At 42.4% G+C, this 25175-nt stretch overlaps 1 protein-coding gene across 1 annotated transcript in view; it reads left to right on the forward strand.

The window, feature by feature from the left end:
• The window catches only part of Phkb (phosphorylase kinase regulatory subunit beta), a 186317-nt gene that overhangs the window by 155840 nt on the left and 5302 nt on the right, over positions 1–25175 (forward strand). The window contains exons 24-26 of the mRNA XM_029532723.1: positions 2359–2561; positions 16617–16751; positions 20819–20948. Of these exons, the coding sequence (XP_029388583.1) occupies positions 2359–2561; positions 16617–16751; positions 20819–20948 (468 nt within the window). The remainder of the gene's footprint in view (positions 1–2358; positions 2562–16616; positions 16752–20818; positions 20949–25175) is intronic.

Here is a 25175-nt window from a genome sequence, read left to right on the forward strand (position 1 = left end):
TCTCTCTCTCTCTCTTTTCTTCCCTCCCTCTCTCCTCTGTTCTCTCCCTCTCTTTTCTCTCTCCCTCCCTCTTTCCCTCCAGCCCTCACTTCCCCCTCCCTCCTTCCCTCCCTCTCTCTTCCTTTCTCCCCCCTTCCTTCTTCCCTCCCTCCCTTCCTCTCTGTCTTTTCTGCTCTCCTCCCTTTCCAGTCCTGTGCCTCTTTCTGCAGTCATTGATGGTAAATGCTGTGGGCTGAGCTGTGCATGTGGCGTTGGCGGCTGCTGCTCATTTTCCGTAAGCTCTAATCATGTGGCTGGCTTATTGTTTGATTAGGGTGAAAAATCTAGTTGCTTTCTATCTTTCCTTTGGAATGTATGTGTTTATTGTGTGTTCCTGACAGCTAATCTAGGAATATAGTAAGCTTTAATAATAATGAAGTTTTTGAACTTCCTCAATACCATCAACTAATTGCTCATATATCGGGGTTCTTAATTAAGATTAAAATAATTTCATTCAGATACCCAGCTTTGGGGATGTTAGAATAATGTTATTTACCTTCTCCTATGATGTTGTTTAACAATTAAAAATAATTATACCCATAAGAAATTACTAAGAAAAAGTTACTTTCTATATAGTTTCTCCATACTCCATATTAAGAGGTAAGTGTTAAACCACTGTCAATGGTTTAGTAAATCAAGGGACAGGAAGTCATTTACCCTGTACCCTTTATTACCAGAATCTTTATCTGTGTCAGAGTCTTTTACAACCATTACCACTGTGAAAGTTAGCCAGACTTTGAGAAACATATTTCTCCTTGGTTTTAGTCCCCAAAGCACTGAAGTATAGCTGATTCCCCTACCTATGGTCATAGGTTTTAGAGCTTGAGGGTCACTGGCCTGACACTAGGAATATGGGCTTGAGTTTGTCTTATCCATTCTGAACAATATCCACTCTGCTCCCACACTCTAGAAGCCTCAGAGTCTGCCCTCGAGCTATGACTGGACTGCTGTCCGTCAGGGCAGTACATTTCCCAGGGAAATATTCCCTGACTGCAAAGAATAAGGAGGCTAGATGCCAACGGCTCAGCCTAATGACCAGAGGCAGGAGTTTCTTCATTGGCTGGTTCTCATCCCTTCACAGACCAAGAAATGGAAATAGAACAAAGTGTGCATTTGCTCATTGGGAAGATCTGCTCCAGCCTGAAGTGCTGTGGTTTGCTCAGACTTATACATTGTCTCAAGCTTTCTTGAATAAAAGTGGTTTAGTTGCCATTATCTCTAGGAGCTAATTACGTACCTTCTGTTTTCTTTACACAATGATCAAAGTCATCATGCTCATATTTACTGACTAGTGTCATTAGTGTATGATAAACCAGTAGTTATTAGAAGTTGAGATACACACACACACACACACACACACACACACACACACACACACACACACTGTAGCCCAGACTGGCCAAGACTCCTAATCCTCCTGCCTCAGCTTCCAAGACAATTGAACTGGTTCTAGATGTTTGCTGCTATACCAAGACAGTTCTTACTCTGAGCCCATTCCGACACTGGAAATGCTGTTTGAGTCCTTCTCCCTCATCTCGGAAAAAGCACGTCTTGGAGGTGCTGTTTGCCCTGCCTCCAACAGTTATGAGAGATAGGGCGTGTTGATGAGGAGGAAGCAAGAGCAGCAGGCACTCTGAGAAGCAGAAGGCCAAGCAGGGAGGAGAGATTAAGCCTTCTCTTGCAGGCTCTGTCAACACTTCCTGCTTTGTTTTCTGAGCTCTTTCCTTTCGCAGGCTTGTGGGCAGCCAGCTGTCCCATTCATTCCATAGGTGAGCCCTCATTCCATAGGTGAGCCGTCCAGTACCATGGATCACAACCCTCCATGTGTACCCAACATGATCAGGATAAGTGAGGGCTACACAGGAGCAATGTGGCCTTCCTCCTGACTTTGGAAAGGTTACAATGTTATTCAAGAGCAGATGGTTCTACTGGAGAAACTGTAAAAATAGATCTCCCAAATGCTGAACTGTGTAGTAAAATACAATCATTGAATGCATTCTGGTTCCCCTAGGGACTTTCTACTACTAACCCCCTTCCCTCCAAATTAATTAAGTCTACACACCTTCACTTCCCTGAGACCCTCACCAGCCCTTACATTTTAGACCAGACTCTGAACCATCATGGACCCCAGTGGGAGTCATACTTTGAAAGCCATTTTAATAAATATCAGGAGCAGTTATTCTGACTAACTCCCTAGCTTACATAGAACAATTTCAGCCTGCCAATCATCCTGAGCCTTGGATTTTTTTTTTTTTTTTTTTTTTTTTTTTTTTTTGTAACTCAGAATTTTTTTTAACAGTAAAATTCTGGTTCTTGTAGGTAACTCTAGGTGCCTTTGGACATGAAGAGGAGGTCATCTCTAACCCACTGTCTCCAAGAGTGATAAAGAACATCATCTATTATAAGTGTAACACCCACGATGAGAGGGAGGCGGTCATTCAGCAAGAACTGGTCATCCACATTGGCTGGATCATCTCCAACAGCCCTGAGTTGTTTAGCGGCATGCTGAAAATACGAATTGGGTAAGTGCTCGATGTGCATAGGGATGTGGTCAAGCGGTCCTCAGCAGGGACCACCTTCACGGGTAAAGCCACATCTGCGTGTTAAGGGAGGTGTGCCTCTTTCTTCCATACTGTGGTGCTTCCACCTCTGCTGGTGTGAAGAAATGAAGGCCATTGCCTGAAAAGCAGCAACACCTACTCATATTCACTTCCCAAGTGAGGCATAGCAGAAAAATCAAAATTCTTAAAAATAAAATGGGTGAGCCATAGGGGAAAAAAATTTCAGGGAACACGATTCAATTAGAAATTGACATTTTAAGAATATTCTACATCTGTTTTGTACCAAAATCTAGTATTGAATTGTCACTATTCTAGGTTTGGGTGAGAAATTGAAAAGCACCGGTGGTCCAAACATCCCTAACCAAGGGTTTCATGGAGAAAGACGAGGAGGGTGACAAGCTCTGTGGTGCTGCTCCTTAGTAGCTCTGTCACCCCGGGTGGCTCAGTACTCCAAGTGAGAAGGAAATACTTCAAAGGCCAGGGCAACCCACAAAGCGTATTACAAGTGGCATATAAATATACCCTAATCCAAAACACTGTGGATGACATCTGAGATAAAGAATAACGAACTGTTGGGAAGAATATACAGTTACTGTTTGTTGACTGCAGATGGGTGGGTGTGTAAGTATGAATAAATACATTTTCTGCTCTACTTGCCGATGGATGGTTGATTACAAAAACTTTAAGTTTCTCATATCAATTTCTCCTAAATTTAAGCAATTTTTTTTTTTTTTTACCTTTAGAGAGAGTGTGTGTAACTGGAAACTTCCAAGTGAGAGTACACTGCAGAAGCAATGCTTGGAGACCTAGTGCAGGCTAGGTAACAGAAGGCATTGCTGACACTGTTGCATTAAAGCACAAGTATGGAGGTCAAAGGACAACTATGGGAGTTAATTTCCCCATTCCACCTTGTGGGTCTCAGATTGAGCTGAAGTTGTCAGGCATGGTGGCAAGTGCCTTTATTAATATATGTTCATTTGTTGATTTCCAACTTTTTAATTTTTATTTCAGTTGCTTATGTGATAATAGCTACTTGTCCATACTGTCTGCAGCACCTTGAGTGCACACTGTTAAGCCAGGAGTGCACACTGTAAGCCATGGTGTATACCACAAGCCAGGAGTACACACTGTAAGCCAGGAGTGCACACTGTAAGCCAAGAGTACACTTTGTAAGCCAGGAGTACACACTGTAAGCCATGGTGTATACCACAAGCCAGGAGTGCACACTGTAAGCCAGGAGTGCACACTGTAAGCCAGGAGTGCATACTGTAAGCCAGGAGTGTACACTGTAAGCCAGGAGTGTACACTGTAAGCCATGGTGTACACTGTAAGCTATGAGTGCATACTGTAAGCCAGGAGTGCGTACTATAAACCATGAGTGAGCACTGTAAGCCATGTGTATGTACTGTAAGCTATGAGTGAGCACTGCAAGCCATGAGTACGTACTGCAAGCCATGAGTGTACACCACAAGCCATGAGTACATTGTAAGCTATCAGTTCTTTGCCTGTGATTCTGTCATTGACTGGGACCTGTAGCTTACCACTGCTACCCAGAACCATGAGAAAGTTTGATTTTACACATCACTAGTTCAAGCAACCATCAAAATTAAAAATTTGAAGTATAGTTGCCATTAAACTCATGTTAATTGCACACCATCCTGAAGCTATAAATTAAGAATGTCCAAGGTTATAAAGAAACATACAAAATGGGATTTTATACCTTTACTTAATATGTGACAAGAAATGGTATGATTTGAAACTAGTTCTAAGTCTCTTCTATACTCTAGGAGATAGAGTAAGGTGCTTTGAAAAGTTGAAGATCTTTGAGCAAGCTTTTCACTCCTTGTAATACTGGAATTTACTTCTAACATGGAGAGTTTCATGATGTTAACCACACATTAAGAAGCTGTAAAGTATACATCTTTCTACTTGTTGATAGGTCAGTCTGGCTTAGTCAAGGTATAAGAAGAGCTTACAAATGACTTACTTGATCATACTTTCAAGGTCACTATTTGCAGTTTGAAGCAATAATTTTCAGGAAACCACCCTTTGTCTTTTTCTCTGTATACCTAGGGTAGATGCCCAAGTTCCTGATTAGTGGATCCACACTGGACCCATGGGGCCATTTAGTAAGTCAGCAAGGGGAAATGATGGGGCATAAATAGGTAGAGAGTTGCTATTTCTCTCTCCTAAGGAGCCCTACATTCCCTGCACTCAGGCTGTTCCTACTGTCTGCTTCACCTCTCTAGATAGCAGCTCAATATCACGCGCTAAGACTTGAAGCTTAGTTCTAGGTCTGTGGCCATGTCATGAGACTGTCTTGGACATGTATGTTACTCTTGTTCTTAGAGAACAGAACACCGCATACTAGATAGAACCCCTGGGATAGATAAGAGAACATTTGAAAACCTCCAGCTTACAGACAAGCCAGCAGATAGAGTGAAATTAATAGTGCCCATGGTCATAGAATCAAGATTCAGGATTGGAAGCTAGTGTAGATTCATTCCTCAGAGTCACATTTTGGTCTGCTCACTCTGGAAAAAGAGTTTGAGTATAGTTTGAAGCATCATGGTTAATGTTTGATATGTGAGGTACTCTCCTTGTGACATTTAGAAAACAGGTTCCTCTGGGGAATTCCTTTTAGGCACCACAAATCCCAAGAATCCAAAGGCAAAACATCCCCAAATGTCTCTACCTCACACATTGTACACATAGGTCCTCTTGATCTAGCTCTTGGATCACATCCTGGAAGAGCAATCCTTTTTAGTCTAGACTGGTCCTCCTTTAGGGTCCACCAGGATGATCCCCAAAGTATTACATACAGAACACAGAATCCCAACATGGTTATCTGCTTTATTTGGCATGATTTCACCTCCTGTTTCCTAATTGAATCTTATGAAACGTATGTCAAATCCTGAAGCCTCCCCCAACCCTGTGCCCATGGTTACTGTTCATGATGTTCATACACAGGTTTTAGAATGCTCTTTCTGTAGTAGACAGGTATAGGCATCAAGTAGTATTCAGTCCGTGGACCTTGTGAAACCCCCTCTGAAGAGGAAAGGACTATAGATAAAGCACAACACAGCTCTCATCCTTAAAACAAGTAAGAGTTTATTCTAAGCCAAAATAAGTGTGACTGTGATCTAGGAATATGGGTTCAGGTTGCCCAGAACAGCACCATAGAAGGAAGTGTATTAGCTTTCTTTAGAACAAAACAAAATCATAAATCTGTATAGTTCCAAATACAGCCCAAAAGGACTCCCTCTTCCAGGGTGCATGTCTCCAGTGAGAGCACAAGGCTCTTCCCCTCTAGACCTATAGAATAGGCACAAAGTAGACAGGTGACAGCAAGGCTTGGAACACTCTACTGCAGGTGGCAGGCAGCTGATGATACTTTTAGTCCGTGGATTGGTGGAAGCTATTGGTCTGTCAAGAATGGATGCCGAGGCTGAGTGTGGTGGTGCTTGCCTTTGATCTCAGCACACAGGAGGCAAAGGCAGGAAGATCTCTGTGAGTTCCAGGCTAGCCAGAGATGCACAGTAAGGCCCTGTTCTTAAAACAAAAACAACAAAAAGAATGGTTGCTAAAGAGGGCTGTTAAGTCAGGGAGAGCTGTAGACAGTGAATAAATAATGCAGGATCCTGTGGCTCTGGATCTTCAAAGTCTAACTTCCACATGAGGAAGCCTTAGTCAGCATGGTGGTGACTTTACCTTTAATCAATCAGTGCAGGTGTGACTTTACCTCCCTGGGCCTGCAGTTACAGTTTTGTCTTATTACATTTACCTCATGCTTAGTAAGTTTTTACTAAGGTCCTTAAGGTTACCCCACTCCCTCATGTATGCACACCTTTATTATTGGCAGGAACAGACATATACTCAGTATGTTTCTTTATAAAGGGTTGCCTTGAATGAGTCCATGAAACATTTTAATTATTCAATACGATTTTTAAAGGCCAAATTCTTTATTGTTGAACCTATAACTGCTTCTAATATACTCGCTTATTGTAATTTTTTGTTGGGAGAACGTACTTGTTTGTTTGCTTGCTTGCTTCTTTACATGATGCCAACATGTCAGGTGGGTATTCTTTCTATATGGATTTTTTTCAATTATTGTTTTTCTTTTAGTGCTAATCATGATCAAACATTGACTGGTCAGATTTTTGTCACATTCTTCTTGAAATGCCAGCATTCACTCAGCTAGGCTGAATGCTTGTGCTTTAAGCACAATCACAGTGCATCTTAATTCCCACATGCTGCCTATACTTTTATCTGTGCTTTAACCTTCCTGAGTCTTTTTCAAGGTTTCTTGATTTGCATCACACATTGCTCCAGCTGCTCTCTAAACCAGCAGCACAGTGTCTTCTCTTCTCTCCAAGGCCAATCCTGCCAGTACAGTGTCTTCAACTTCACTGAGCAGTCAGCCTGCTACAGGATGCTACTCTAGCCTTGTAATGATTTGATTTGCTGTCTCATTATTGATCTGTGTGCCAGCTTTCATGTTGAAATAGATCAAGTTCCTGACAGGCCATTACTGTAAAGACCTGCAATCAACTGCCTTCTTCTGTAGGCCTGTCAGTCAGACTTTAATAGGAGAAAACCCTTGGGAAGGTGTGCTATCAGGCCTTCCTCAGCTCTGCCTTTAATGTTGCTTTGGCCTTCTGTGAGCAACTATGACCCAGATGAATCCTGTCTTCTGATGCCCAAGATGGCCCTTATAGACTTGTTGTGTTTAGATGTATGTATGTAGATATGCATCTAGATATAGATATGTATATTTAGTACTCAGAGAAGGTCACTGGTGTTAGAGGTATAGACTTTAGCATTGCTGTGACAATACAGAAGAGTTGGTGATACTGCCTCAAGTTCATTAGCATCATGTCGGCACTTTCCAAAATCATCGTTTTGAAGAGCCTTTGATGGGAGATGAGGAAGTGAAGTGTCCTTATCTGTCTTACCTCTATTCTGTTGATTAGGTCTGGGAAAAGGGGGTGAGGCACAGTGCTCCAGTTTCCTAGCTCCAAGTTCAGTTGTCTCATCAGACTCTCACATTTTCTGTGTTTATCAGGCCAAAAGCCCTCCCTTACAGCTTTTCCACTTCCTGTTATATGGTGTCTTAGACATCTTGGGCTGCCATAGTAAAATCTCATAGATAGCCAGCTTAAATAATTGGACTTTATTTTCTCACTGTCTGCAAGTTTAAGGTCCTGGTATCAGCTGATTCGGCTCTGGCGGAGAGTCATCCCTGTGGACAGCTGCTCTCTCACTAAGGTTACTGTGACCTCAGCTCACCCTCATACTTTCCAAAGGCCCTGCTTCAGATGCTCTCCCATGGGGGCAGGCTTCACGACAGGAATTTGGAAAGTGTAGTATACAGCTTAGTGAAGACCTGGTTATCTGGACAGTCACTTATTAAGTTGTTAATATTAACTATAAATATCAGTCTTTATTCTCTTGAAGTAATGTGAAAGTAAGTCTTAAAATCATTTCTTGCCCAGGATCAGGACTATTATTTATGGCTTGTGTTCTCATCAAGTGTCAGCTGGATGTCTTGAGTGGTGTCAGTTACTTGACTTCTTTCCTCTCACCCTCCTTGATGAGGGAGGGCATGCTATTAAATAAAATGCTGACATATAACACGGTGTTCTTGCTAGCCTCACCTCAGGCATTCCCGGGGGGACGTGTTAGCTGACTGTTCTGGGGTACCCTTCCAGCTGTCCTGAGGGGGGACATTGTATCCTCCAGCCCCCACCTGGGCTTAATTACTTACTCTTATGAATCCGCCACTTTTTCCTTTGCTCACTGGGAAACTGAGTGTCTCTTCACTCTTGTTCATCAGCCTAAAGTAGCCATCATTCTCCTGACCTCCCACAATTCTTCCTTTTTCTTCTTTTTTTTCTCCCACTTTCCCCCATTTGGGGATTTAAATGCTTTTATGTGGGAGTTGTCACATCAAGTTTGTGACCTTGGTAATCAGAACGAAGGTGAGAAGTGAGAGTTGCCCAGTGGATGTTTGAAGGATTGTAGTCCTGGGTGTATGTCTTGGTTTTCTCTTTTTTACCAAGCTCCTTTGATCTTCTCTCTTCCCGTTGGCATATGATTATCACACTGGGTCTGGGTCACAGGACATTTTCTGCTCGTCACTGAGTCTGCTTTCTCTGAGTTTCTGGCACCTTCTTTAGTACTTTATACATAAGGTGTTCTTTTGTTTTTATTTTGGTCTTTGCAAAAGTTTCATGATATAAGAAAATTAGCTTTTACTAACATTTTGTGATTCTCTAGATTTTCAAAGGACCTTTTTAAATATATATGGCCATATTTATTCTTCGGTGTAGTATGTTAGATGAGAAATAGTCATGTCCCCATTTAAAAAGTAACTCCGCAGTAGGGCACAATTGGTAAGGGATGGGATTGTAACTGTGTAACTGGAGTTGTGTTTTTACAACTTACTTATTTGTGCTTCTTTGACAGTTTCACATATGTGTATGATGGATTTTGGTAACCTCCCCTCCTACAGCCTTTCAGCCCCATCCCTCCTGCTGGCATCTTGTTCTTGACCAGCCTCAGTTCCACTTTCATGTCTTCCCCTTCCTACTTCTCCTTTTTTTCTCCACTGAATTTAGTTAGGGTGCCTCTCTGAGCATTGCTGGGGGATTTACTGAATCATGGGCAACTTAGCAACAGCAAAGACTGAAGAAAGACACACACCCCCTGCTAGTATGGTTTTACACACGGTTTTACACACCTTTAATACTGACATTCAGAGGCAAATCTGGCTGAAGCACTTAGGTCTCTGAATTTGAGGCTAGCCTGATCAACATAGTGAGACCCTGCCCGCCCCCCCCCGAAAAAAAAGAAAGAGGAAGGAAGGAAGGAAGGAAGGAAAGAAGGAAGGAAGGAAGAAAGAAAGAAAGAGGAAAGGAAAAGAAAATCAAAGTAATGAAGAGAAGAGAAAAGAAGAGAAAAGAGAAAAAGTACAACCTAGTACCCACTGTCAGTAGTCCCTCTGGAGGTATGGGACCTCCTGAGCTGTTCTCCCAATTGGGATGAAATGTTGACAGACCCAGTCTTGTGTGGATCTTGTACAGGAAACCATGCTGCCTACAGTAAGTTCATCATTACAACAGCTGTGTCACCATGCCTGGAAAACGGCCTTCCATAGCACTCCTCCCCACCCTCCTGCTCTTAGATTAATCAATCTCCTCTTCTGTTAAGTAGTTAAGTTCTCCTGGGGTTGTGATCTCCACAGCTGTGGGCTCTAGACCAGGCTTACAGTAGCAGGCATAGCTCTCCTCAGCCAGAACAAGTTTCATATGCAATCCAACAATGGCTTGCTACCAATTCTCTCAGTAGTCATGCCACAGCATCAGTTGGCACATCTTGCTTGGCAGATTGGTGGTGTGGCCACAAAGGTCACCACGGTGTAGGGACTGTTGGTGCCTCTTCTTCCCCAGGAGCCCCCACAGCACCCCAGGCATCATAAAAGCCAGCCAGCAGAGTGGAGACTTGGAGCTCAGTCCCAGCGTGACTTCTCTGTGCCCTGCAACTGAAGTATCTTCAGCAACAGTATCCTACCATCTAGCTTGAGTGGGCAACCAGGCACAGTGACAGTAGCCTGTGAGCCTGTGTTATTTTGGAAACCTCCAGGGTATCCAAAACCCTGGATACCAACAACTTGTAGGGAGGAAAGCCTCTTCCAGCATTGGGGTTTTCATTTAGTAGCCTGTGGCTTCTGGGAAGAGCAGTACCTACCCATTCAGGATGCTTCTGTTTAAACTTTTTAAACAGTATTCTTTTAACCAGCTTACCTCTAAAACAATAGGCGTACATAAGGGCATTTTCATACATGCTTAGTTTTGGTTAACCCTTCCTTTCATCCTTCTCTCTGCCCTCTCCCCGAATCCCCTCTCTCCCTTCCCCAACTACTTCCATATTCTGTGTGTCCTATGTTCCCCTCCCTTAAGGCTTCCTCTCTAGTGACCCTTTCTAGCCCCCCGGCTTCTACATGTACTTGAATTAAACATGCTTATCTGGGAGTTCAGAGGTAGGATCTACAGATGAGAATGATCATGTTACATTTGCCTCTCTAGGCTTGAGCCTACTTTACTTGGTGTATCTCCCGGCACTATTGGTTTTCCTCAGAATGTCAGAATTTCATTTTCCATTGTAGCTGAATAAAACCCAATGTGCCACTTAATGCATGTGCATGTGGCTGTTATAGTCTGTTGGGTCAGAGGCATGAAGCAGGTTCTGTGTGTTTGGACTTCCATTCCTGAATATCTTAGAGAGTAGATGCAATCTTTTAGAAAGGGTTGTAGCTCACACCTGTAGTCCAAGTACACGTAACAGTGAGACAGAAGGATCCCCACAAGTTCAGTGCCAACCTCAGATGAGAGAGAGGGAGAGAGAGGGAGAGAAGGGGGGGGATGGGGGGAGGGAGAGGGAGAGGGAGAGGGAGAGGGATGGGGAGAGGGAGAGAGAGAGAGAGAGAGAGAGAGAGAGAGAGAGAGAGAGAGAGAGAGAGAGAGAGAGAGAGAGAGAGAGAGAGAGAGAGAGAGAGAGAATAAAGATTGCAGTGGCTTCCAGCACCTACCATGGAGCTCTGAGGAATCTGAGAGACCCATGGAGGCTCCAAAGGGTGACACAATGGAAAAAAATGACTCACGAAATTAGAAAGAAAGATGACAGAGAATGACAAATCTATATCCTTTGCTGCTACATCTCAGCCAGCAGGCTGCAGACATGAGCCATGGGGTGGCTGGTACCAAAGACAGGGAGATGTGCAGCAGTGTGGGGCTCAGGGAGAAACGGGTCAATACTGAGTGGGGCTGGCCCTGCCTGGTGGCCAGTCCCCAGCATGGAGCTGCTGCAGCTACAGCCCACGCTGCTTGCCCTGCTGGAAGACAGAAGGTGTGAGCACCGGAACTATCCACAGGTTCTAAGTACAAAGAAAGTCTGTGGCAGCCAGGAAACAGCTCCCAGACACCCTGCCTAGCTACAGACATCAACCTGACTCCGGGTGACAACAGGGTATCCGAGAGGAGTCTTGGCAGTGTCTCAGCAATGCTGCACTATTTATGGTTCTTCAGGAACCAGAAACCTTCAACCCAGACCAATGACTCATTGCAATGAATATTTGTATGTCAAGCTGTTTGGGTGTGTGTGTGTGTGTGTGTGTGTGTGTGTGTGTGTGTGTGTGTCCTGTGTGACACACTGTAGTTTGTAATGCAGCTGTGGCAAACGAATATGTGATGGAGAGGTGGGAAAGATGAAGGAATGGGGCAGTGAGTGAGCAATGGAGAGAGCAGGAACTAGAGACATAGAGGTAGTGTCAGGTGTGAGAGAGGTGTGCAGTAGACAGGGAACATGTCATTGCTGACAGGGTGGTGTGCAACAGCTTGTATGGACTCAGCCCCCTTACAAGCTCCCCAGCTGCATGGTTGCCCCGGCTCTGAGCACCAATAGCATGTCTGTGGTTGGTCCACATCAGGCCTGGCCTCTTAGGGAAGTTCCCTGGGTGGCTGCTGGACTGGAAGGAAGCGCCAAGACACTGCTCCCGGGGTGGGAAAGCACAGTCTGAGATGTGGGAAAGCCTGAACTGGTTCAGGGGTCCCTGGGCCTGCAACAAGGCTGGACTGTGGGGGTCTCAGACTCTTGGCCATCTAGGCGCTACTGGGAGTCATGGAAGAGCTGAGAATGGAGTTGGGGGCCTGCAGGCTGGGGACAGCATCTACTGCAGGGCAGGGGGGAGGGAGTTCCAGCTTGTCCCATGGGTGATTGTCCTTAGTTTGATGGAGGCAGGCTTGGTGACAGTTGTGGCTGGGAGTGCAGAGAGGCTTTCTATGGGAGAATTAAGCTGCAGCTCTGTAGTCAAAGGCCTTCTCCATGGCTCCCCACAGTTGATCTTGATGAAAGAGGCAGTCTGTGTTGCTAAACAGTTGTTCATGGCAGAAAATGGATGAATAATGTATCATACCCACTTCTCAGAGTAGACCTGAAGTTAAATACCTTTTACAGAGAGGAATGTCTGGGAAGGAAAGCTTATTGGCTAACCCCTCCAGGCTAAGTACCCCTCTATGTACCTCGTTAGCATGGAGAACTCTGTTTTGAACCTATGTGATGATTGGAAACATTTCTTTATATGAGGAGTGTAGCACATGTTCCAGGACAGGAGTCTGGCAGGGAGTCACCTAAGCCCCAGATGTGTGCCCACGGCATCTCCAATCTCAACATGCTCTACCTTACCAAACTTCCTTTCATGGTTTTACCATCCAACACATGTCTGAGAGGAAGAAACATTTATTTTCTAGATTAGACATCTCGGAAAGACCTCTAGTTCATGTTACCCCTGGGTGCCATGTTGGAATCCATAGCCCACTGCCCCAGGCCACATTGAAACCCAAGGTACAAGTGGATATCTGTGGTCTGGACTGCTACTAAGGTCAGATGGATACCTGAGGCCTGTGTTGTTGTCTATAATCTGTGCTACTGCAGGAGGCCATAATAGTGTTGATGGTCCAGACTGCTGCCAGAGACCATGTTGCTATGAGTGGCCTGTACTGCACTGAGGGCCGGGTTGGGGTCCATGGTCCTGCTGCAGCCAGGGCTATGTTGATGTTTGTGATCCATGCTACCACTGAAAGCACTCAGATGTTTGTGGTCTGTTTAGCCACTTGAAGCCACTTGGTACCTGTGGGTCATGCTGCCTCCAGTAGCCATGTTGATGTGAGTGACCTGTGCAGCCACCTAAGGCCATGTTGATGTCTGAGATCCTTGCTGACACCAAGGGCCATGTCTGGGTCTGTGGTCCTACTGTAGCTGGGGGGCTGTGTTTATGCCCTGTGTTGCCAATCAGAGGCTATGCGGATGCTTGTGGTCTGTGTTGACACCTGAAACCATGTTGATGTCTGGAGGCTGTGCTGCCACCTGAGTCCATGTTGATGTCAATGGGTCAGGCTGCCACCGGGGACCATTTGGGTGTCTATGACCCATGTTGGCCCAGAGACCACGTTGATGTCCTTGGCCTGTGTGCTGCTAAGGGCTATGATGATGTCCATGTTCTCCACCAGAGAACACACAGAGGTCTATGATACTTAGTGATGCTAGAGACCATGAGGAAGTCCATGACCCACATTCCCATTGACTGTAAAGGGTAAGGAAACTACTTTTAGTATCTGTGACTGCAGATTCACAATTGATTAAAAAAAAAAAAAAAAAAGTATCTTAGAAGGCTTCTGTGGCAACTCCTACTTCCATTCCCCCATCCCACCCAATCCCCTCAAAAGTAACAGCCTAGACAGGAACCCATCAAAGAGAACTCTAAAAGACCGTGGTAAGAATGCTAACGTGTAGCTGTCCACAGTTGATGGCTTCTAGCTGGGATACAGGTGGGGACAGACTCAGTTTTCTTCAAGGGGCTGGCTACTGGGAATTTGACCGTGCTCCAGGGAGTACGTGGACAACATAAATTAGACTTGGGAGTGGTTTCCTTATCCTCCTCCTCCCTCTTCCTCCTCCTCCTCCTCCCTCTTCCCCCTCCTCCTTTTCCTTTTCTTATTTTGGATGTGAGGTCACAAGGATTGGGGATGGACCTGGGAGAACTAGGAAATGAGTGTGATTGCAGTGCATGATGTGAAATTCCCAAATAATCAATAAAAAAAAAAAATCTATGTTGGAGAAAAAGGAAAATGAAAATTAAAACGAGGGGCATTCAGATTTTGTTGTCATGGTGGATTTAGTGGGTAGTTTGGGTTTTGATTTGGTTGAGGCCTGGTCTTACCATGGAGCCCAGACTTTCCTCAGTCAGGATCCTCCTGCCTCCACCTTCTAAGCACCAGAAGTACCGTTGTGTGCTGCTGCTCAACTAGCATGATGTCTGGATCACAGTGCCATTATCATAATTACAAGTGAACACCACCAAATATCCAATATCTAGCCCCCAAGTGACTTCTGCGTCCACACATAGTAGTACATCTGTGCAGTCCTGAGGTCCTGAAGAGAGCCTTCCACTCCATGTTTCTTTTTACTCCATTGGCTTTCTAAGTGACTGGAGTACAGATTTTCCACTGCATGGCTCAATAATGGGTCATTACTCTAAGCTACTACACATATAAAATGTAGCATTAAAATGAGAGGGAAATAAAGTAGAATTGTAAGTAACTTTAAGTTAAACCTTTTAAGATTTTTATTTAAAGGAAATGTCCATTGAGTACTTTTTTTAACCAAAATGTTTGTAACAACTAATTTTATATGGAATTTTAACATCAAAGCATCCAAAAATAACTGTGTTCCTGTGACTGCTGTGTTTGTGTACCATTTTGGCAAAAATAGTCTCTAGCACAGGAGGTGAACATGTCAAGAAATTCTACTTTTTGCCGGAAACATAAGCTTATTTCAGTTTTCAGCTGATTTAAAGAAATATCAAAAGGCTTTGGGCATCAAGGAAGAAGGGGGAAGAAAGAAAGCAAGAGCTGGAGGGTGGGAGGCTACTGTGAAATGTCAGCTTATGGGTGTGACAGGGAGCTCAGTGCAGCTATGCTCAAGCCCTCAACAGTGGGATCAGTGGGCAGTGCAATAGACAGCACTTACCATATTCGGTTCCAGAGAAAACGTGGAATGGACTTTAGTGGGGATGGGAATGTTGCTAGGGATGCCTGGGAACAGTTGGGGTGGATACAATCAAACCTTGTAACAGTTTTTAATATAGTTTTAATATCCTGGTCTTGTGTTAGTGGGTTTCTCTTACTGTAACAAAAGATTTGATAAGAATCAACTTACAAAGACAAAAGTTGTTTTAGCATTGGAGATTTTTGTCCATGGTCAGTTGACTCCATTGCTGTTAGGCCTAAGGTGAGCAGCACAGCATAGCAGCATCACCTGGCAGAGCAAAATCCTGGCACTCAAGAGAGTAAGCAGAAAGGGGAAGGTCCCAGTGTGAACACCTCCCTGTGACCAGAAAGCCCACTCTAAGGCCCTCCTCTTAAAGCTTCAACCATCTCTTAGTCATACCAAGCTTGTCGGTGGGGCAGGGTTGAGGGGTGGGAGGCATTTAGATCCAAACAAGCTGAGCATTTAAAAGCATGTACTCAAACCCCTGACATCCAGAAATAACCACAGTAGGAGAGAGGAGAACTGAGACCACAGAGATTGGAAGTCCCTGAGACTCTCCTTGATCTGTGGCCTTTGACCTGGCCCAGAACAAAGGGGCCTATGCCTTGTTGACTCCACCTCTGGTCAACTCACCTGGGGTACTCTAAGGATTGTCTCCCATCTTTTGCACTGAGACATTAAAGTCTTCCCAAGAGGGAGCATGATTGTTGTTTTGCAAACCATCTTTGAAAAAAAAAAGCGGGGAGCTTGAATTTTTTGACTGTCTCTGCCTTATATTTTCACCTCTGTACATACAGTTGCCAGATGGGTTGTTCTTCCAGGGAGTATATCCAGGGAAAGGCAGTCTCCTGTCTAGCTGCACCAACCCTTCTCTAACACACCACCGTAGTTAACTTGCAGCTAAGTTAACTTGTATTTCAAGCATGGGCACCTATGGTTCTGACCAGCCCCAAGTCAGTAACTTAAGAGTTAAAAAGAAATTTTCTAAGAATCATCATCATCCTTGTCGTTCCTGGGAAAGAAACGTGTGTGACAGCACATCTCAGCCCCTCTCTCAAGACTCGTCGTTCATGTACCATTTGATCTTAGTGTCTAATAGCAGCTATAGTATAGCTATATGTATATTACAGTATAATATATGCATTCGTATACTATTATTATGCAGCAATAGTGAATCTGACCTGGAAAAGAAGAAACCCTTATGATTTTAGCTTTCACTGTGTTTTATACCTAACTACCTGTTCAAGAGCAGCCTTGAGATTCTGATCAGGTTTCAGTCTGGATGGAAGAAATAGCAGTGGTCCAGGAAATTTAAATGACCTTTCCTTCATTTCACCCTGGATACATCAGTCCTGTGAAGGGTGTTGCCGAGGCATGAGGTGATTGAAGAGATCTTTGCTCTTGCTTCAGGTGGATCATCCATGCCATGGAGTATGAACTGCAGGTCCGTGGTGGGGATAAGCCAGCCGTGGACTTGTACCAACTCTCGCCCAGTGAAGTGAAGCAGCTGCTGCTAGACATTCTCCAGCCTCAACAGAGTGGAAGGTAAGCAGACCCTTTTGTCATCTGTAGGACACTCAGCAAACACAGAAACAGCTACTCTTTTTTTTTGTTTTTGTTTTTTGTTTTTTTTTTTTTGTTACCTGATGTGGATAAGACACTTTTACAATATTAATAAGAAAGTTCAGAAGTCAGACATGGTGGCTTACACCTACAATCCCAGTACTTTTGAGGCAGAGATAAAAAGGTGTCTGAGCTACATAGTGAGTACCAGGCCAGAGGGAGGTTCAGCAGAACACAAGGCCACCTTCCCATGTGTAGACAGCAATGACATGACAAGTTGAAATGTCCAGATTTATGTGTCTGTGTTGACTTGAGTTCTTCCTCCAGGACAGAAGTTTATAACACTTTCCCATTTTTATTATTCTATATAATATATAACATTTCATACAATTTTGACTAAATTTCCTAATTTGTGGAACTTTATAGTGTGTGGCATTTCCTCCCAACACTTTGGCAGAAGAAATCGGGTTTGGTAACATTATGTAGATATGCTGCCTGATTCTGTCTCTGTAGACTGAGTATCAGCTAAACCCTCCCATATACTTAACTTAGGAGAGATAACAACAAAATAGTGTTTGTGGGTTGCCTTGAATTTAAATTGTTTTGTTTTTTTTTAAATTCCCGGATGAGCACTGAGTAGTAGAATTATTTAGGCAAGTACTTATTTAGTGTATTTGGGTCTGGTATCCCTAAGATAACAAAGTTATATATGTAGGAGATTCTAACTGGAATCTTCTAGAGAGGTTGTCTATAAAAGTATATTCATGTGTACATATGTCTGTATGCATGTATATGTTTATAACACACATATATATATTACATAGAAACTTAATTTAGTGTATTTCTATCTAGCATCCCCAAGATGATGAAGTTATATATGTATGTGCATATATATATATATATATATATATATATGATTACAAATATGTGCCTTACACGTATCCCTGTTATAGAACAGTTAACATTATGAAATGTCAGTTGTAAATGTAGCAGCATCCCAGTGACATCCCAAGCGATGTATTCTGGAGCCAGAAAAGTTAACACAGAGATTCTTGTGGGAAAACTAACATGAGAGAACTGACAAACAAAAGAAAAACCTTCCCCAATGGTTTTAAAGCATGCTACATGGCATCTATGACTAAAACAGAGTGGTGCATTAACAGAGAGGCCATCAGAGAGAAAAGGGAGTCCAGAGACCAACTCTCAGTAAATACACATGAGGAATTCGCTACATGATAATATTACCATCCCAAGTTACTGGGTCAAGAATGGGCTTTTAAAATAAATATTTTTGACAACTAGATTGCTATTTGCAAAAGGTAAAATCAAACACTCATCATGACATACAAGGACCAATTCCAAATACATTAGAGATCTGCATGTAAAACATGGGACATAGAAAACATTGATAAATTTCTTTTTAACTTGGAGTGGGAAAGGCCTTAAGTATGATTCGACCTAAGATAAGATAAGGAACAACTAATAAAGCCTATCAAATTTTAAATAACCTTTTTTCATGGCAAAGATAATGTCAAAAGAAAACCAAGAACCTGGACCCATGCATTTTCTGAAGAATTAGTTTCCCAGCATTCTTAAGAACTGAAAGATAACCAACCACCCAAAACCAAGAGGATACTGGAAGGGAGCATGAACAATCTGAGCATTTCATTAAAAATGCCCTTTGGATATTTTTAAAGATGTTCATATTAATATACAATAAGAGCTGTGCCTGGGCATTTCATTAGTCAGGGTTCTCTAGAGTCACAGAACGTATGGAATGTCTCTCTATATTGAGGGAATTGTGATGACTTAGAGTCTGTAGTCCAGCTAACCCAACATTGGGTAGCTGTGAATGGGAAGTTGCTCAGTCCCATGAGGCTAGTTGTCTGAGCTGGTCTTCTATAGAAGTAGATTCTAACAAGTGTCCTGGCAAGTAAGTGCAAGTACACGAAGAACACTGAATCTTCCTTATGAAGACCTCCAGTAGAAGGTGTGGCCCAGATTAAAGGTATATACCACCATGCCTAGATCTGAGACTTGCTCTGTCCCAGGCTGACCTTGAATTTAGAGATCTCCTTACTTCAGTCTCCTGGGATTAAAGGCATGTACTACCTTGCCTGGGTCTAAACTTTTCATGGCCACTATGCCTTAAGATCTCCATGCCAAGATTCCGGTCAGAAATTTGTGTCTTCCAGCCTCAAGACCTGGATCATTTGCCAAGGCTGTGGGAAGAAGAGATTGCATATATAACTGAGGGGTACAGCCCTTCCTGGTGGGATTTGATATCTCAGAACTCTTTCCTTTTGGCCAGGTCCTTTTAGTAATCTACTTTAAAAATATGTTTCCAACAATATGGAAATATGTGTGCATAAGACCACTGACTAAATTACTGCTTGTAATCAAACATTTGTGGTATTTCTATAACCTAAATGTGATATGCCCACATAACAGAGTACTGTGTACCTTTGAAGAAGAGAATTTTAAGATATATCATCAAATGAAACAGTAAAGTGCAAGACAATGTCTATTATATGGAATTCTTATTTTTCAAATGTATTTATTCACTTTTGTAGAAAAAATCCAGGAGGGATAAATCAGAAACGAATATGATGTATGCTGTTCAGAGAGGATAAAAATGGATGGGAAATGGTACAGATAGGATGGTGGGAGCAGAAAGTGATCACAGCAAGAGCAGCAGAGGCCACCAGTAGAACCACGGTTAGAAGCAGCGTGGTGGGAAAGCTGGCACAGTAGCTGGGTGTTCCCTCTCAACATAATTACTAACCGCCAAGGAAAAGTAATGGTGCTGTGGTGGACAAACCTTTCAGACTCCTGTCACCCAAATGATGAAGTTTAGCATCAATAGTAATAAGATTTTAATTTCATGTACCATAGATACTGACAACATATCACTTCTGAATTTTTTTGGCGAAAGTGCATTTTTTTAAAACAAGAAACTACCATAAAACCCAAATTGAGAAAAATCCTACGAAACAGCAGATATTACTAAGATATGAAAACTTAAATAATAATGCTAATGATAATAATAATAAATAGGAAGGAGGAGGAGAAGAAGCAGAAGAAAAGAAGGAAGAGAGGGAGGAGAAAGGAAAGAAGGAATCGAAGGAAAGAGGGAGGGAAGGAAGGAAGGAAGAAGAAAAGTGAAGAAATACCACAGATTCACAGAGCCTCCAGGACATAGAAACTAAATGGCACATGCCATCCTGAATTGGAACGTAAAAGAAATTAATGTTATTTTGATTTGTTGGTGTCAATAGTTAAGCTATGGTTATATAGGATGGAAAGAGTGGGAGAGGACTTGATTGAAGAGGGCATAAGAAATTTGCATTATATTGTGGTTTCTCTAAGTGTAAAGATAGACAGACAAACATACACAATTTTCAGCTTTTGCAAAATTATATTGTGTCACTGTGTGATTTTAAAAAATAAAGCAAGTTCTGTACCTTTGGCAATTGTGTATGGTAACTAGGGTAATATATAATCTAGAATTTAGGTTTATTATTATGGTTCTGGCCATAACTCTAATAAGTAAGATTCAATATCTGGTTGACAATGAAAGTTTTATGTCTAGTTTTTTTGGATGGAGACTTCAACCTTATTTAAATAACCAGCTTTTGTAAGATTTTAAAATAAGGTCATATATATATATAATACTTTTCTGAACATATTTTTAGCTTATTCATTTCTTACCAGTTTGTTGAGCCCACTCTGGGAAGGAGCCGTAGATATGATCAAGCTATAGGCTGTCCATGTCTTTGTAATGCTTACATTGTGTTAATGTGAGAGCAATATAAAATAACTGGAGTTGGTTGTACCAGTTCTGATATGGGAAAGCCATCTAACAGTGTAGTAAATTCGTAGCTTTCTAGAGAACATCATTCTGCCTGCTGATGTCAGTCTGCCGGGTCTTCACTGCTCTAAACACACAGATGCGCACCACTACAGACTTTTCGCTCTTGCTCACTCTGCTGGCTCTTTCCAGTAACAAACTTGATCCTCAATGCTAAGACTTTGCCTTTGGTCTACAGCTGTTGGTTGAACAGACGTCAGATTGATGGGTCATTGAATAGAACACCCCCGGGATTCTACGACCGAGTGTGGCAGATTCTGGAGCGCACACCTAATGGTATCATTGTAGCTGGGAAGCATTTGCCACAGGTAAAGTGCACTTACCTTGGGAGAAAGGACCAAGGCGAGGGAAGGGATGCTTTTTCCCTCTGCACTACCGACAACTTTTCTTCTTTCCTGTGTTCTAAGAATGTTCAAAGCAGGATAAAATGCCAGAAAATGAGTTGTCATTTGTTTTAGAATTGTTTTTATCCAGCCCATGTTTATTTTATTTCCAAATTTCAGTGTCCATCTAGACAGAAAAAGCTTTACCAAATGTATCAATGCTGAGAAGTCGTATCTATGTCCTTGTATTGGAGTATTTACGATGCTTCCAGAACCCTCTCTGGATACCACATGCTGAAACCTCTTATTGAGCAAGCTATCCTAGCTCTGTTCACTTATTTTCAAATTTAGGGCTTTTTTTCATGTACTAATTTGCCTTCTATTGCTGTGATAAACACCATAACCAAAGGGTCTTCGGTTTATGGTCCATCATGAAGGGAAGTCAGAGCAGGAGCTCAAGGCAGGAACCTGGAGGCAGGAACTGAAACAGAAGCACAGAGGAGTGATGCTTACTGCCTTGTTCCCCATGGGTGTCTCAGCCTGCTTTCTTATATAACTCAGGAATACCAGCCTAGGGGTGGCACCGCCTGCAGTGAGCTGGGCCCAGCCACATCTAATGTTGCTCAAGAAAATACCCATACACATGACACACACACACACACACACACACACACACACACACACACACACACACACAGACTTACCTACTGACCAATCTGATGGAGGCAATTCCTCAGTTGATGTTCCCTCAACCCAAATTACCCTGGTTGTGCCAAGTTGACCAAAACTAACCCACAGATTATATTAACTTTACCTCAAGTAGTGGTGCTTCACCACTGAGCAGTGGTGGGCTGGTGCTAGAGCCTCACAAACATGAAAGATGCCTTGAAAAATCAGGCATAGATCCAGCCTAGCAATGCCTGTGATGTGTGGACCATGGGAAGCACTGTAATGAGAAATGCTGACTTTCAGGTTCCTTGTGGTGTGACTTATTGATGGTGCAGATGAACTGGTGTGGATAGTATAAATTAACCTGCTTCTTTGATGTGATTATCATTTATTTAGTCCTAGTATTCAACTCGGTCTGCTTACTCACAGGGAGTAACTTTAGTGGCCTGTATGGGTGCTCTAGCCTTCTTCAGGTGCCCTGTAGTGGCTACTGCTTCAGCCAACCTATCTCCTGAAAACTGTGACATCATCTCTTATGTTGGCCCTCATGTTTCCCCTAGGCCTCATCCCTGTCAGCATGGGCAGTGCACTGTGGACACCTGTTAGTACCTGACATTATGTATATATACATGTATATGTATATATACATGTATATATACATAATACACATACATTATTTATTGTTTGATTTTACAAACTCCTGAAGTGCCATTTAATTCTGATAACAATTCTGTGAAAACTTTTATTTTTTTCATTAAAGTTTTAAGGTAGGATACAGAGTTATGAGTTTCAATATTAGACTTTCATGCATATGTGTCAGTATACTTTGAATTCATTCCCTTCCTCACTGCCCTCTTCCATGCCCTCTGCTCCCTCTGGCTTCCTTCTCCCAAGTAGTCTCTTCTACTCTATGTCACATGTAATCTATCACACCCTCCCTTTCCACACTTGTTTAGAATTTCTTTCTCCCCTCTCATGATCCACTTTCTAGTTTCATTATGTGTGAGAGTGCATGCACGCACACACATACACACATGAGGTCTAAGTCAGCCTTAACATTCTCATTTCTTGTTTGTTCCGTTTCCCTGCAGGTGTCATGGTTTCATTTTCTGTGTCTTTTTCTGTTTTGATTTTTAGGTTACTACACCACATAATGGTTTCCTCACAACATCTTGGGGCAAGCGTTGTCATACTTTGTTCTTAGTTCCTCTCCTCAGCTGTGCCCCTTGCTGCTTCCCTCTCCCTCCACTTTTCAGTAGGTGGGTTGCATTAACCCCTTTGCTTCCTTGCCTCTTACATCTTTCTCCCCTCTCCTCATCCCCTCTTATTCCTGTTTTAGTCTACTTTTAATTATTCAGGATTTGTCTTTCTGAGCCTTGTTTAACAAAACCGTTTGTAGTTGTAACAGTTTTGCTGTAAGTGTTATGACAGTTTTTAATATATTTTTGTTGTATCTTTATCTAGTTTTGCTACAAGGGTAATGCTAGTTTCCTAGAACAAATTTGACAATACAAAAGTGTATTTTATGAAATGGTTTGAGAAGCACTGGCATTGGATCTTGTTTAAGGGCTTGGGAGAGTTTGGCAGTGAGTCTCCATCCCTGCGCTGGAGACGTTACTACTTCAGTATCATTGGTTGTTAGATTTCAGCTCTATGTATTGTTCTTCATTCCCCATTTCGTTAATTTCTTCCTTGTTCTGGATTGTTTATTGGTATCTATTGCTTTAGGTCTTAGAACATCCTTTTTCTAATGCCTTGTGATACACTGTTAGTTTATTTACTTAAAATCTTTTAGTCATTCACTTAATTAAATTATTTTAACTAGTTATATTGTATTACTCAGGGTTCTACAGAGTGACAGAACATACATACATACATACATACATACATACATACATACATATGATCTAATTTAAAGGAAGTTCCATAAGCTGCTCAGAAAACTACATATTCTATGTCTGCTGGATGGAATGCTCTGACATATCTATTACGTCATTGACCGAGGTTATAGTTTGACTCTGTCTTGGCTTCACGTCCTCCTGCGGTGATGAAATACCCTGATAAAAGCAGCTTAAGAGAGAAGGGTTTACTATGTCCCATCATTGCAGGAAAGTCTGCGGACAGGAACTTGACGCAGATAATCATATTATACCCATAGCAATGAATTCATGTGTGCATGCTTGTGTTCAGTTCTCTTTTCCCATTTCATATACATTCCAGAATCCTTAGTCCAGGAAAAGGTGCTACCCACAGTAGATAAGTCTTCTCATTAGTCAAGATAATCCCCATAGGCATGCTTACAGGCTGACGTAATCTAGAAAGTCCTTCATTGAGATGTCCAAATGGTTCTGGATTGTGTTAAAACTAGCCATCACAAAATCTGAAGTGCTGTGCATGACCTATCTGAAGATGAGCACTGGGTGTTGAAGTTGCTCACCATTATATTACAACTCTGTTACCTTTTGTGTTTGGTAGTATTTATTTGTGGAATTGGGAGTCCTAACATTGCATACACATTTGCAACTATGGTCTTATAGTCTTATGTTCCCTTTATTAGTATTGCTATAATGACCTACTGATCTCCTCTAATTTTGATTTGAGCCTAATTTATCAGCTATAATGATAGTTACATCAGCTTATTCTCAGCTGCTGCTCACGTAGTAGATTGACTCCATTTATTGATTCTTAATTTGTGGGTGTCATTACCAGTGAGGTCTTTTTCTTGGGGACAACAAATAATTAGGTCCAGTTTTTACATCCAATCATATAGCTTGTGCCTCCTTATTAGTAAGTTGAGGCTATTTACACTGAAGGTTATTATATAGAGATTCCTGTATAATTCCTGCAATGCTGTTGACGTATTTTCTGGCTAATAGTTGTTTTACTATTAGCCAGCTCTTTCCTAGCTTTTGTTTTTTCATCTGTTCCTTCCATCAAATTAATTCTTTACTGGGCTGTCATGATTCTCACTGCCTTTTACTAGACTTCACGGAGGCATGTCTAGCTCTCCCTCTGACATCTACCCTAACAAAGGGACTTTGTTATTACCATGTTATTCAGGATGAGGATACCAAAACAGTGGGATGATTTCCCCAAGGCTCATACTCAGTAAGTAACTGACACCCGACAATTGGGCTTCTGAGCCCTTTCTCATCACCTATCAGCTATACTTTAAGTCCTTTCAGAAGACTGAAAAAAATGCAAGCTCTATATCTCTTCTCTGTGATTATCATCATGCTTAGGAGCTGGGCTGTTCTAATAAGATAGATTGAGAAGATGTTAATATGAATCCCTTCCCCCCCCCCAAAAAAAAAGAGTCTTCCTTTCCTTCTGTGACCACATTAACCCTACTGTTAGACATCTAAACATTTGCAATAGGCAACTATCTTAGCAGCCAGGCTTCAGGTTTCCCAAGTCAAGTACTACATGTAACAATATGTTGGGTTATATTGAGTGTGGAGTACAATAGTTGTACTGAATATAGGATAAAGACACTATTACAGACCAAACACTTTTATGTCACCTTATGTCAAGAAGACAAGC

This window comes from Mus pahari, chromosome 20, assembly GCF_900095145.1.
Source record: "Mus pahari chromosome 20, PAHARI_EIJ_v1.1, whole genome shotgun sequence".
Classification (NCBI taxonomy): Eukaryota; Metazoa; Chordata; class Mammalia; order Rodentia; family Muridae; genus Mus; species Mus pahari.